Source organism: Amphibalanus amphitrite, unplaced genomic scaffold, assembly GCF_019059575.1.
Source record: "Amphibalanus amphitrite isolate SeventyFive unplaced genomic scaffold, NRLGWU_Aamphi_draft 000801F_arrow, whole genome shotgun sequence".
Classification (NCBI taxonomy): domain Eukaryota; kingdom Metazoa; phylum Arthropoda; class Thecostraca; order Balanomorpha; family Balanidae; genus Amphibalanus; species Amphibalanus amphitrite.
The window spans coordinates 265,609-278,977 of NW_024882295.1; the positions used below are offsets into that span (position 1 = coordinate 265,609).

General features: G+C 47.6%; 1 protein-coding gene across 1 annotated transcript in view; it reads right to left on the reverse strand.

Moving 5' to 3' along the window:
- Positions 1 to 6,495: 6,495 nt before the first annotated feature.
- Positions 6,496 to 13,369, reverse strand: part of LOC122366380 (ATP-dependent DNA/RNA helicase DHX36-like) — a gene marked incomplete at its 5' end in the record, with an annotated part of 57,659 nt that continues 50,785 nt past the window's right edge. Inside the window, one exon of the mRNA XM_043338588.1 lies at positions 6,496 to 7,473. Coding sequence (XP_043194523.1) covers positions 7,194 to 7,473 — 280 coding nt within the window. The remainder of the gene's footprint in view (positions 7,474 to 13,369) is intronic.

The window sequence follows — 13,369 nt, forward strand, 5'->3', positions numbered from 1 at the left end:
GAATATGGCGAGACTCGGGCGCACCGACCCATTCTGTTCTCCGGGAACTGCGGCGCTGATGTCCGCCACCGTTGACGCGTTGCTAGGCAACGGGTCTTGTTATCAGCGTGGTAGCCTCGCTGTGCGCAGTATCGCGTCATTCGTCCGTGGTTTGATTGGCTTCGCGAGGTGTTTCTGATTGGAGGTGTATGTACGTGTTGATATATTGACACGTTATCAGAGCAGGCCGTTGGCAGTTCATGTGCTATGTGTCTCCGCAGTGACCATACCCGCGCGCGCTGCCGTGCGCATATGAACGTCGTTCGTCGTTCTGTCATGACCGTATAGCTGTCATCTACTGAAACATTACTGTGCTCGCTTCATTCACAATGTGCGTGGTAACTACTATGGACGTCAAAGCCCTTGAGACCCCACTTTTTGGCGATAATTTTTAAATGCGTGAACTCTCGTTGACGATATTCTGGCAATGTGTGTTTCAGAACCTGCCGAAACTATTATTACAAAGGTATTTTGACGCCAAACGATTATGAAAGGTACTTCTCATTCACTCGTAATGCTAAGGTCAATTCAGGCCCGGGCAGAGGCTTGCATTCGGCCATACTCGAGCCCCGCCACCAGCGCCATCTGCTCTTAATGTCATCTACCAGCGCCCGCTACCGCTACCAGCTACCGCCCACCATCAAGCCTGGATGGAGCGCGAGACGCAAGTGACCGGTCACCGGGCAAGAAGCGCCGGAGGGGTAGGGCGGAGCTTAGCGCTGACGTCATTACGTGGCTCCGCCCCATGAGCGCGTAGCCTCTTCCCAAACAGCAGATTTGTTCCGTGAAATTTAACATTACGAGTGAATGAGAAGTACCTTTCATAATTGTTTGGCGTCAAAATACCTTAGTAATAAAAGTTTCGGCAGGTTCTGAAACACACATTGCCAGAATATCATCAACGAGAGTTAACGCATTTAAAAATTATCGCAAAAAAGTGGGGTCTCAAGGGGTTTGACTTCCATAGTAGTGATGTGACCATACGGCCATATTTTGCACTCGTTGGCGACCGTCAGGCTGAGAGGGGTCTCGGATCTGAGGCGCGATCCTGGTTCTCGGATATATGGGATCTGGGAGGACTTGGGAAGCCGTGTTTGTGGGCTTGTCACCGAACGCGGTGACACTCCGTCGTCTTCCCAGCTTCATATGAGGTGTCCTGTTTGCGAGGAATGAGCCATCAAATACATACTACAGAGCAGAGGTTGAACATGTCTGGAGCGAAGGAGCATAAATAAATGTGGAGTGTGGACACATGTCATCTGTGAGCAGAAAGTACAATCATTAGCATTTGCTTATAGCTTAAAAACAGATGGATGGGAGGTCGGGATATTGCGATGTGCAGAGGATGCCAGTAGGTATTACCATGGATGATATAGCACTATTATCTCATCCCTTATTACCAACAATAACAATATACAATATGTCCTATGTAGATACCCTCCACACAAACTAACGTAAACACAACGACAGTCGACACCTAACAGTAAAGAGCCTCTCGAGTACAAAACAAGCCAATCAGACAAAACAATGTCAGCTGCCAGCATTATATAATCTCTGCTCCCTACTTAGGCTTTGGACATCAAATGAAGGATTACGTGCGAAACCAAAGCTGCTCTGCTTCAGGCTGATGCTGTTGACATGACGACCCTGCTTTGTAGATCTTTGTTGTTTTGTAGGTACGTAGTACGTACGTACACTTGCAAAGGAAAGCTTCAACTAAAAGGACAACAAGATAATTGGATGCAAAATAAATGAATTCATGTATCACAGCGTATCACAGCCTTTCTGCTGGACATGTCTTTCTATGCTGTTGGTAATTTCGATGCTTAGGTTTGAAAGGAGGGAAAATAGCTTTCTTCCCAAAATCAGCAAATAAGTCGCTTCAGTTTATACAGCCAAACGAAATCAACTCGCAACTAAAGCAGAGAACGAACAAACGCAGCCACACGCTAAATTCGCAAATCGCTGGCGCCACAAACAATCGGTGGCCTCGACGCGGCCCGGACAAAATCGTCCGACCGCCTCCGCAATCAGCCTGCACGACGCGGTCAGTGGGACAGAATCGGACGGATGGTCCGCTCCTCAGAGAAAAGCGCGGCCCATCGGATGCGCGGGCTGTCGGGATGCTGGAGGGGCAGAAGGGGCAGGGAGAGGAGCGGGGAGATCCGTCTCTGTAGACAGAGCTGGTAATGGCAGCGGAAACAGCGTCGTCGGCCGCGACGGGACGGTATCTTCAGTCGGGACAGGGGGATCGGCGCTGTGGTGAATGACGGGTCGGCTCTCTCTAATGGCGGTAAATACCTGTGATCCTGCTGTAGACCAGGCTGCTGGTTATTTGTGGACTGGGGGTGGGGTGGGAGAGTCTGAGCAGAGGCGGCGGAATTAGCGGTCGTAGAGTCCGGTCAGAGCGGGTCGGGCAGTAGCTGAACGCCGATGGCAAAAATCAATAGTTGTGCCCAATAGCGGGGACTTGGTGAGATTTACGGGAAACTATATAGCATCGCTAAGTTCAACCTTGAAAAAGGAAATGAGCGGCGACTTTTGATAGAAGAAAAACGGTTTTGGATAGTTTATAAAAGTGCGAACCATGAAAAAATAGCCTTCCCTGGGTGAGAGCGAACCGATCTGCACCAACAGTGCTATGCTGATTTAGGGGACGCAACTTTAGGCTGATGACCAGGGCCGAGCCACCAAACACCTTTCCGGACCCTGCTGAGCTGACCAGCCGCAAGCCTGAAGGCCCATCCGGTGAAGATTTAACAGCCAAACCGACAGGAGAGACCCATTCTCATGAGGAACTCATCAGAGAAGACTTTTAATCAGCGTCATTTTAGGACGAGTCTTGGCATAAAGTTTGCTGGATTTCGCTCAGATGAGAGACGTTTTCCAAAGTTTTATGCATATTTCAGAGAAATCTTGATGTCATTTGAATTTTCCCTAAATTGCCCGACAGCCACCAGCGTATGGTCAGCGGTCGGTGAATCGACCATCTCAATGCTTCCTAATACAGAAAACAAAACCTTCAGGTGATGTGTAGAATGCCAGAGGGAGCTAAGAGTTAACATAGAACTAAAGAACCTCAGTTTGTCAACGAGCCGCAGAGCCCGAGCGATCCCCCAGCCAGATAAACAAAGAAAACCCGGTCTCTGTGATGGGATCCCGAAATTAAACGCCCACTGGGGTACCATAGTGGAGCCCAACTCCGGCCGGCTTGTTTATAGCCACCAACAGACGGCGGTCTAGGGACACCATGTAATACCAACAGCGTTAACTGGCCGGGGAGACACATACGGTCAGAGATAGTCCTGGGACCCGGGCGGTCAGTGCCCTCTAAACTTGACCCCACGCCAAAATCCGAAGCAAGCTGGTTGCTCCGTGATTTACGGCGCCAGCGAAAACTTCTTGTCTGAGTGGTGTTCGGTCTGATAATTTAATTGATCGATTGGCAAAGGTCAGCGGCCCGACATAGTTAAGTCGTGCTCTAAGTTCAACGACATCTAACGTCAGGCAGCAGCTGACGCCTGTATTCACAAACTTTGACAGTAAATACACAGCGCTCCGCAACATGTCATGTCTGAGCATATTGTTGAAAAGAAGTCTTTGATATTTCTTTGATATTGTTGGCCTAGACAACACTGCTTTGAAGTTTGCCACCGGTGAGCGTTTGCGACAGGCAGACATGCAAACGTCGTGAAAATATTTGTACTTAAATATGGATGAAGTTTGCGGACTACAAGCCACCACATTTTTAGATTTAGTAGGTACTGTTAACTTTATGTTTGATCCCATCGAATAAAAGCATGAAACGATGAAGGCCCGTATAAATCAGCCGCCACAGCTGACACAAATCAGCCCACCTCATGACAACTCAATACAAGTCAGAGAATGAACTCCGACATATGCCATCTCACGACCAGCACGGCTTAGCACAGCTCAGAGAGCACCCTCTCACATCTGCGATCCCCAATGCGCTCCCACGTATTACCACGCACACAGCAGTCACCGGCTTTCCGCAAGGCGACATCCTACAAAAGCACCCTATCCCTGCGCGAGGAGACCGACTCTCTCACTTCCCAGACCACTCTGGGCGGAGTTCTGAGAGGAATTAGCGCACCAGCCACCGCAAAAAGAACATCCGGGATTGGGTGCCGCTTTTTACCCACTCGCCATTGACGGCGACGGGACTGCGGAGTGGAAAAGCGGGCGACGGTGCTGTCAGACGGCTAACGCGATGATTCCCAGTGGCCAGTGTGGAGTGCGGTTCTTTGGCAGGTATCAGACAGATTTGAAGGAAGCTCTGTTAGACGGCCAACAGAAAAACGAAAAGGTTCAATGAAGAGTGACGTTAAAATTAGGGGATGACATCATCCCACTACGCTAGGTTCCAGATTTAAAGCAGTTAATTTTTGCATTTACTTCAATAAAATGATGCGTGCAAAAATAAAAATAAATAAATAAATAATAGAATCTGTGAATACGTTCATTAGACGGAGGCAAGCACTGACGAAACGTTTGGCAGAGATATCCTGCACGTCTTCGCCTATGGCCTCTCGTTTCTTCTTCAGCTTTGCTGCGCGTTTATTTTCACACCCAGTCGATGAGGAGTTGATGTTTCGTTTCGTTTATTTTGCCGGTCCCGAGATGTCATGTATATTTTCGAGCGCACAAGGTGTGAGCAGCTGGCGGAGCTCGGGCACATTCGTAGATGGGTTCGCTTGGGGCCAAACGGGGTCATCACCTTTCCACGAAACGACCCGCCTTCGCCAATGTAAAATCACTGGGCTCTGAGACACCAGCAGAGTCTGTTATGACTTTACTCGTCATAACTTTGGGTATTGGTTGTGCTTACATAATATTACGTCTAAAAAAACGCAAAATAGTTATAACAATGATTCCGTAGTTTAAACGGATTCTGGGAAGATTGATCAACACTAACTAATGCACGATCATAGACCACTTCTAGTGATTCATAGTCGTCTATTGCACTGTAAAGAACTAGTGAATAGTTGCCTTCTCATCTGGCGGCAGGCCTTTGATTTAGGCTGCGAGCAATTTAGACAGTTTCCGAGCTGCCTTGTGTGCGAGAGCGTATCGCTCGGACCAGTCGGGGACACGCACTGTCTCGGAGAGATCAGCCACTGCCGCTTCCCAGAAATACATTCTCTAGTGGCCTCAGCCGAAATAAGAGGCTTTTGTCAAATGAAGCGACCCTCTTTCTGAGCCCCAGGTCTCTAAATGGTGGGACCGAGCAGCGAAAACCAACTTCAGTGTCACACGAATAAATATCGTCTCTTCAAAATCTCAGGATCATCATGTATTTCTTTGTAAGCCGAGTTTAACTTGCGAGGACTGAGCAGTTACCGCGTTTGATTTTTTTTCCCCAATGCATGCCTAATCAAACGCACACTGCTGGTCACTGGTCACATTCACCAAGTTTGGCTATAGTTAGCCACTAACCCGCCCAATGATGCCTGCTTTCGCCGCAATCAACAGGAAATAGTTCAAACTTCTGACCTAAAACATGGTGCGAAACTGAGTGGATGTCCACAACTTTGAAAGCGGGAGGCCTCACTTCGCTACTACAACTAGCCTTCTTTTTCACGGACATTTGGTGCAAGTTATTTTGCACATTTGGTCTGCAACACAGATATTTCGCATGGTTATGTCGTCACTAACGAACGTTTTAAGACAAACTTCGAATATGTCATTGATAACGATTACTGATTAGAGAGCCAGACAACGGCGTAAGAAATAACCGTTAGAAGTGGAGCTGGATAGACATTGCGAAGAAACCCAGATGAGACAAATGAGTCGAACGCAAACAGGCTCGTGTTTAATTTCGACCAATCAGCGAAGAGCTTTACTTTGTCACTAGATCTCTGATTGGATGGGAGGGTCCACTGGGAACTGCACACAAGGGCGCGAGACGGAGCGAAATTGAACTGAAATATCTGCCCGACAATTAAGGAAGCTCCTTCACGGGCTTCACTTATTGAAAGACTAATACTGTGTGCAACACAGATTCGTGTATTAGAAAAAGTGCAACATATGTGCATCAATGACAGCAACACAAAATTGCAGCGGTAAACGGTTTCATGTTTAAAAGACCAACATGAGATCACTAGCGTATCCCTGACATGTAATGACCATTGTAAACAGATTAACAAACAGAAGTAGGTACTCATAGAGTCATATAAGTTGTTGATATAGCATTTGTCAAATACAGCACGAGTGACTGCAAGGCAGAACAATAGAAAACAACCATGGAAAAGCCCGTATATTGTCACCATTGCCTTGGACAAAAATGAATGGCGCAATGCCGAGTATTTATTGCCCAACATTCGCTCTGAATAAATGACGAATCGCGTTTGTAACGTAAATCCTGAGAAAAAAGCCATTGATTTGTCCAATTGCACCTCTATTAATGCAAATCGCCCTAAGAAAAAAAAATCATTAACAAAAAACGGAAGGCTTCATATAATAAACTACACCAGCCACACAAAACAAAAACAGCCATCACGGCCATATTTAGCGTGGAAGCACACTGTCCCCGACAGCCAATCACCACACACACTCGCAGGCTGTTCCGCAGAACACACATCCACCAACTAACATTCATCCTCCTAGACACACACAAACAAACACACACAGACAGACACAATAGCTCGTAACATGACACGGGCGATCACGTGTCAGACTCGGTGTGACACGCGCAACCCTATCACACGAGCACGTGCGCTGAGTGATGCGCCCACGTGCACGGTCTCGTTATTGTGGCGGCACAGCCGATATATCAGGCGTCATCCGAGGCTGCCTCGGGTCGCTAGGAGCGGGAGGAGAGGCCAGTGGTGGCACGGTGCAGGTCGGGTCGGCATTGACAATGGACATTAGCCACGCTGCTCTACAGTGCGACGAGCCACAACTATCGACGGAGAAATAACTACGCTGAGCCGCAGCTCTGAGACGCAATAATGAGTCATTTTGAGCTATTGAGCTATTGCTCTAACCGGGTAGGAGTTCCCTTCACCAACACGGTTAGATCCACAGCTGAGTTTTCCCAGAGTCATGGTTTGCCCACTGCACGGACCAGTTTGGACGGCTGACAGCTGTGCTGTCCGTGGTCTCGGCGCCCGACCGACCGGCCCCGGACGCACCTACCGCCAATCCCCACCCCGAGCACCGTCCCTCCAAGACCCTCTGTCGTCCCTCCAGCTGCGCGCGTCCCGCGCCGGCGGACGGTCCGCGTTCCTCCACGCCCTCTCCTCGCCGCTCCTCCGGTCCTCTCTCCTCACAGCCGCCCCACTCTCGTCCCGCCAGCTCTTGCCCTCTCCGTCTGAGTCGTGCGACCCGTGCTGCCGTCGCCGGAACGCCTCGCACCACGGTGAACCCTTGGCCGGAGGGATGTCGTCACTCGTCACCAGTTCTGCAATCAGTCTGCCGGGAAAGAACAGGATAGATAACGATCCGTTTCGGTGGTCACTGGTCAGGGTGGGGGAAAAAACAAGAAGTGTGATGGTAGTACGGCAAATGGGGCGAATTGGTTGATATTTAACGGCGTATAGCTACAAGGGTTACGAAAAGTAGACCTGTGATTAGGTGGTTGTGGAGTGTCGACTGGATAAGATATTTTAACAAAATTCATAAAAAAACATCGCGAGCGTCAGCTTTATTCCACCTACCAACACGATTACCGAAAAAAATCTACCATCATCCCGCCCGGCTCGGTTCGGACCGGCCCGCGGGCGGCGGCTCCCCATATCGGGGCCATCGCTCGGTGAGCGGCCTCCATTTGTGGCTGATTGTCGGCCAACAGAGCCGGGCCGGCGGCGTGTTGTCATCGACCGCCACTGCGAGCAGACGACACCTCACCGGGCGCGTATTGCACATCGATCACCGTCCCGCTCCGCGCCGGGGGCGACCGGTGGCCAGTCGGGCCGGGGACAACACGGGCATTACCGGGGTGGATCTGCTATGGTCGGCAGTAGCCCGGGTAGTAGTGACGGTCACCGGAAATCACCGCCGGGGGACGGGTGGTGGTAGGTATTGTATTCACTTGTCACGTCAGACACTAATGAGCTTATAGCATGCTCCCACAAATGTACAAGTTGATAAGCCTCGTAATGCCTCAATGAAATGTCTCAGGACTGCGCTGGCTCATAAGCGGTGCTCTCAAGTCATCAGGCTGCGGTTACAATGCCCACTAGGGGCAATGGTCAAGGGCACAATAGAACAGCAGAGAGAAATCAGCAGTTGCACGAAAATAATTTTCATGTCTTCGCGTCATTAGTTCAGTTCGGCGAACTAGGTGTTGAAGGGAATGCCATGTAAGCACCATCCTTATTCCATAATGCAACTTTCAGTTCGGTAACATCCATCGCAGTGCAGCAAGCCGTCATTGCTATGCACGTCATATTTCATAAGCATATCAATACAAGTGACCAACAAATACATATGATAGCACGTAGTCCGACGACTTATGAAGAATGAAACTCAGAATCCTGAAGTCATGCAACATAAAAGGTCGCGGACAGTGCAAAACACCGCCTCGCTACGGTCTACGGCCTCCTCCCCCTCCCCCAGAACGTGTCCTACCCAACGCGGCGGGCAGACACGTTGGCTATCGCGGCTCCGAATTGTCAGAAAAGCTGCTCAGAAATGGCACGTCGAGAGGGCGAGCCAGCCGATGATTCTCATGCGTGTCCGAAGGCATCGGTGAGCTGGCATCGACAGCAGGTAGCCAGCTGTTTGGGTACTGGGGGGGGGGGGGGCTGGGCTGGGCACCGTCCCAATGTTTACCGCGGCGCCGACGTGCGTGGTAGGACGACTGAGCCGCGGCCGGCCTGAACGGGTAGACTGTGCCGCACGACACGGGTGTTCTGCGGCACAGCCTACCACCTACAGCGAACAAAAGCGAACAGGGTAGTCGGGACGGAAAGGAGCAGTAAAAACGACAAAATGATAATAGATGTGAGTGGAATCAACAAAACATCACTATGCTTCTCCCTTTTGGCTCCACAAAACACATTGCGTTGCTGCAATGCACAATTTTCACCTCCAGACGTCGCACAGTAGGCGATTTCGCTATCCTAGCACTTCATGAGTTATATCTTAAGTTAGACTCAAAACCAGTCATCTTTAAACCCCTTATTTTGTGCCTAGTTTCATTGCGCTTCAACTGATATAAGTGTTTGCATCAGAAGTAATCAGGTTTTCTTTGCAACGCGCAAGAGAGCGAGCAATGCCTTTTCCCATTAGGCTTAACACAGGACAGAAGAGGCTTAACAAAAACATATACAGTGTTGTCTGTGTTATTACTGTATGCCTGGCCTATTCAAATACATTAGCCAGAGGGGTGTGGTAATGACTGGTGTAAGCAAATTGACCACGGTCAAAAATGCATTACCAGAATGCACTTAAGCCAACATTTTGGGATGGTCTCGTTCCTAAGTCGGCTAAGAGCTTCGGTCCAGAAAATAAATTTATCGTTGGCATACAGTAAAATACATACCAAACTCGGCCGGTGATAAATTTTCAAGACCTCAGTCCTTACTGATTTTTGAACTCGGCCTTCGGCCTCGTTCAAAAATCCAGTAAGGACCTCGGTCTTGAAAATTTATTTACACCGGCCTCGTTCAGTATTATATATGACTTACTTCTCAACTATAGTTCGTTTTTTTCAAAAGGGCTCTGGCTCCAAGTACGTTTTTCGTAAAAGCACGCGTTTTAGCGAGCAAAACGAGCAAAAACTGAACCTGAGAAACTCGAACGTCGCCTTATTTTAACATGTGAAGTATTCCCAATAATTTCCATACGTGCATTTTGGAACCAGGTATTAGAACAGTGGTGACGTCATACTGTCGAACTTGTATTGCAATGTAACGTATAACTATCATGGACGAAACCGCTTACTCGGTTATAACCTCGGCAACAGTGAAAAACGAAGTTTCCCCCAAATTCGTCGAAACTTTGTCCCATCGTACGGACATTGGGTGCCTGCTGCCACCAGTGACGTCATCATAGTATGCTAATTTTTCAAGACACAATTTCCGGGTACTTACCGTGCACAATTTGAAATCGAATATTTTTTCGGTAAGAAATTCTTGGCCAGACGCTGAAGCTGCCAAAACTCACGTGAGAGCTTCGATAAGGAACTTGGAGCCAGCGTCCTTTTGAAAAAAAAAACGAACTATAGCGTCAGTTACGGATGAACCACTTGAGGCCTGTTTCACTAAAAACTTGCGATTACAAGTGTTTGAACTTTACAATTCATAAGTATTTTTGCAAACTATGTAAAATCCGATTTCACTAAACTTCATCACCAGCGGCACCTCCGATAAAAAGAGTTTGCAAAAAAACTTGTAAACAGTAAAAATGTTTTTAATCAAGAACTACAACATGTTACAGATATTGCTTCTTTTTATCAAATTATGTCTAGTATTCATGTCAAAAAAATGCATGAATAAATGATAAGTAATGATGCTGTTTCTAAATGGTATAAATGATAGTTCACAATATCTTATTGAAAGAAAATAACACGCAAAACATTTGACAGCAGAAGACTGTTGAATGCAATTATGGCGCGCGAATGACAGAACATGACGATATTTATTTATTGCTCGTAGCTGGTTCGTAGGGATTGTGCTAAGTAAAAAAGAGCATAGGATGACTCAGCATATCATATTTGTTTTAAATAATTGATTGCTTTGCATCATTGCACAAAAAGTAATAAAATTCCGAACGTAAGAGCCACTGGAATTTCGGGTTTGTAAGTACAACGTTTTCTTTCAAGTTTTTGGTCTTCGTGAAACAGAAAGTCTGCAATTTCGATGTTTCTTACACACTTTTTTCTTGTAAAAAATTTGGTAAATTTTAAACTCAAAATTCATGCTCGGAGGTTTCGTGAAATCCAAATTTCAAATGTTGGCAAATATTTCTTTTAAACTCAAGTTTTTTCTTTGTAATTACACACTTTATTTGTTAGTGAAACAGGCCTCTGATCGCAAACCACGTGAGCTGGTTTTGCAAAGAAAACATTGTTGCAAAGGCGCTTTCAGACTGGTCTGTTTGGGGGGAAATAGTACCAACAGACTACCACATTTCAGGAGATCGCAAATTATCGTGTTTTAGGAAGAAGGTAATTATCGGTGAAATGGAAATGGTTTAGCGCTGAAATTGCATGTAAGCAAAGCTAACATGCAATTGCAAAGCAAAAAAGAGGAGACCATGACTTGCGAAAAATTGTGGTTGTTTGAACGTTCCGATCACATGTTCTACAAATAAATAGCTTTAGCTAGTGCCTAGTATCGTGTCTACCTACAACGTAACGCTTATGTTTGGTGGTTGGGATTCAAAGTTGCGAAATGAATGTACGCTAACGGAGTTAAAGGAAGGAGTAGGAATTTCGTTTTCCGTTTGGCCTCTAAATGAGTTAGAACTTCGGTGCAACATGGGCATGCTGCTCTCCCCGAAGGGAAGCCCTATTGTAAGTTTTTGTAACTACCTACCCGATTGTAAGTTTTTTAGGTCAGAGTTCCCAGGTCACGAAAATGGTCGAAATTCGATTCGGCAGGTCTTCCTGAGTTCATTAGTGGCTTGCCTGAATCGCTAGCTCAATTTGTTGGGGAGTTATGGACCAAAAACTATAATGACCAGATCATAGTGACGTCATAAATGACGTCACGCAAGTTCAACAATGCAAAAGTACAGCATCGGACCTTGCAAAAGTAAAGCTTGAACTAGTTTGATATCGTTCCCGGCGCCAAAATAGCAGAGTTCATTTTACAATATTGACTCACAATGGTGAGGTCATGTGATCGACCTGACCTCATGCGACCTTTAGGGAAAATCCGAGACACACAAACTGTGAATCCTCTGGAGGATACTAGGTTCTGTAAGTTTCATCTCCATGTGAAAGCTGCTCTGGCATTGAGGGCTTTGCGAAGTTGCGACATCTGAGGATCCTGCAGAGGTTCACTTATGACGTCATTGGTCCGTGAACTGACCTGACCTAAAAATGTAGTTGGTGTCACAAGATTCGACTTGAATCAAAGGTCAGGTATGCCAAGTTTCAGCTTTCTATCGCTGGTGAGTTCGGAGCTGTCGCGAACAGAATCTTCGGTTGGGCGGCGGTACTTCGCCCCTCCCCTCGGCCCTGCCCCCACCTTATACGGTAAGGGTTGAGCAAAACGTCCATAACTCCGTGAATCGCAAAAAGTGGCAGCCGATTTTTGCAGGATATTAAAACCAAACACCAGGCTACTATGTAATGGTATTTTTGTTACAGAATCTCCTGGATGGTAAAAGGTGCGCATTGCCAAACATGGTTATCAGTATTGATCTGATGCAGGTAAAAGGTGTGCTGCGAAAAATTATTAAAAATATAGATAAGTTTCAAAAGTAAAATTTGTGTGATGCATACTGCTTACAAGGAATGTGGCTTCAAATAAAATTACGGTTTTCAAGATAATTAACTTTTGTCTTGAGTTACAGCCCTCATTGTAACTAAGGTCAAATCACGACCAGGCACCGTAGCTCAGCTTCTCCAACAAGTTCGTGTTTGCACGTTTGTGGTTTTAAAGTGTGTGGTTTGATGTAAAAAAGAGTGTCACATTTCAGATGCTGGGATATTTAGCTACAAAATACGCCAGTATTTATTCATATTTCCCATCATTTTTTTTCGGGCCCCTGAAGCGCTAGAATGCATGGATCGCCTACCGTGCGTCGTAGGAAGACCCAACGAGAAGTCTTCGTGGAAGCCAAGATCACTAAAATTAACAACTTCATCCATGTGTCTCCCAATCACGGCCGCCCCAATACCATCCCGCCCACTCTCGCGGTCCTCGCTCCCCGCCAAGCACACAGCCCCGCCGATCCTACACCCCGCCAGACACAGCTCCGCCCGCCCGGCCATCTGAGACGACGCCGGCGTCCCGGCGTCCCCACCGACCCGGGTGCTCTCCGATAGCGGTGATCCACCAACAGACGGACACGGGAGCCAAACAGCACCGGACACGCTTCCCCGCTGGTCGATGGCCTTCCGACGGCCGGGCCGGAACCGGCACCATCATCGCCGCCGCCGCCGCCGCAGTCTCTGCCTCCGTCGACAGAGCCGGTCTTGTACAGGGAGGGAATCCAAATGAGCTGTGACTGTATTCCATCAGCGTCGCACATGTATACACGCACAACACTACATTTGGTGCGTGATGATGTTGGCGACGGAGGTGATGAAGTGTCAGAGGTTACAGCGGAAGTGGGGAGGGATGGTGGGGAGAAGGGAAAGAACAGAATAGTTAGCAAGATCATAAGAGTTTGGGAAGACGGGGGAACATCA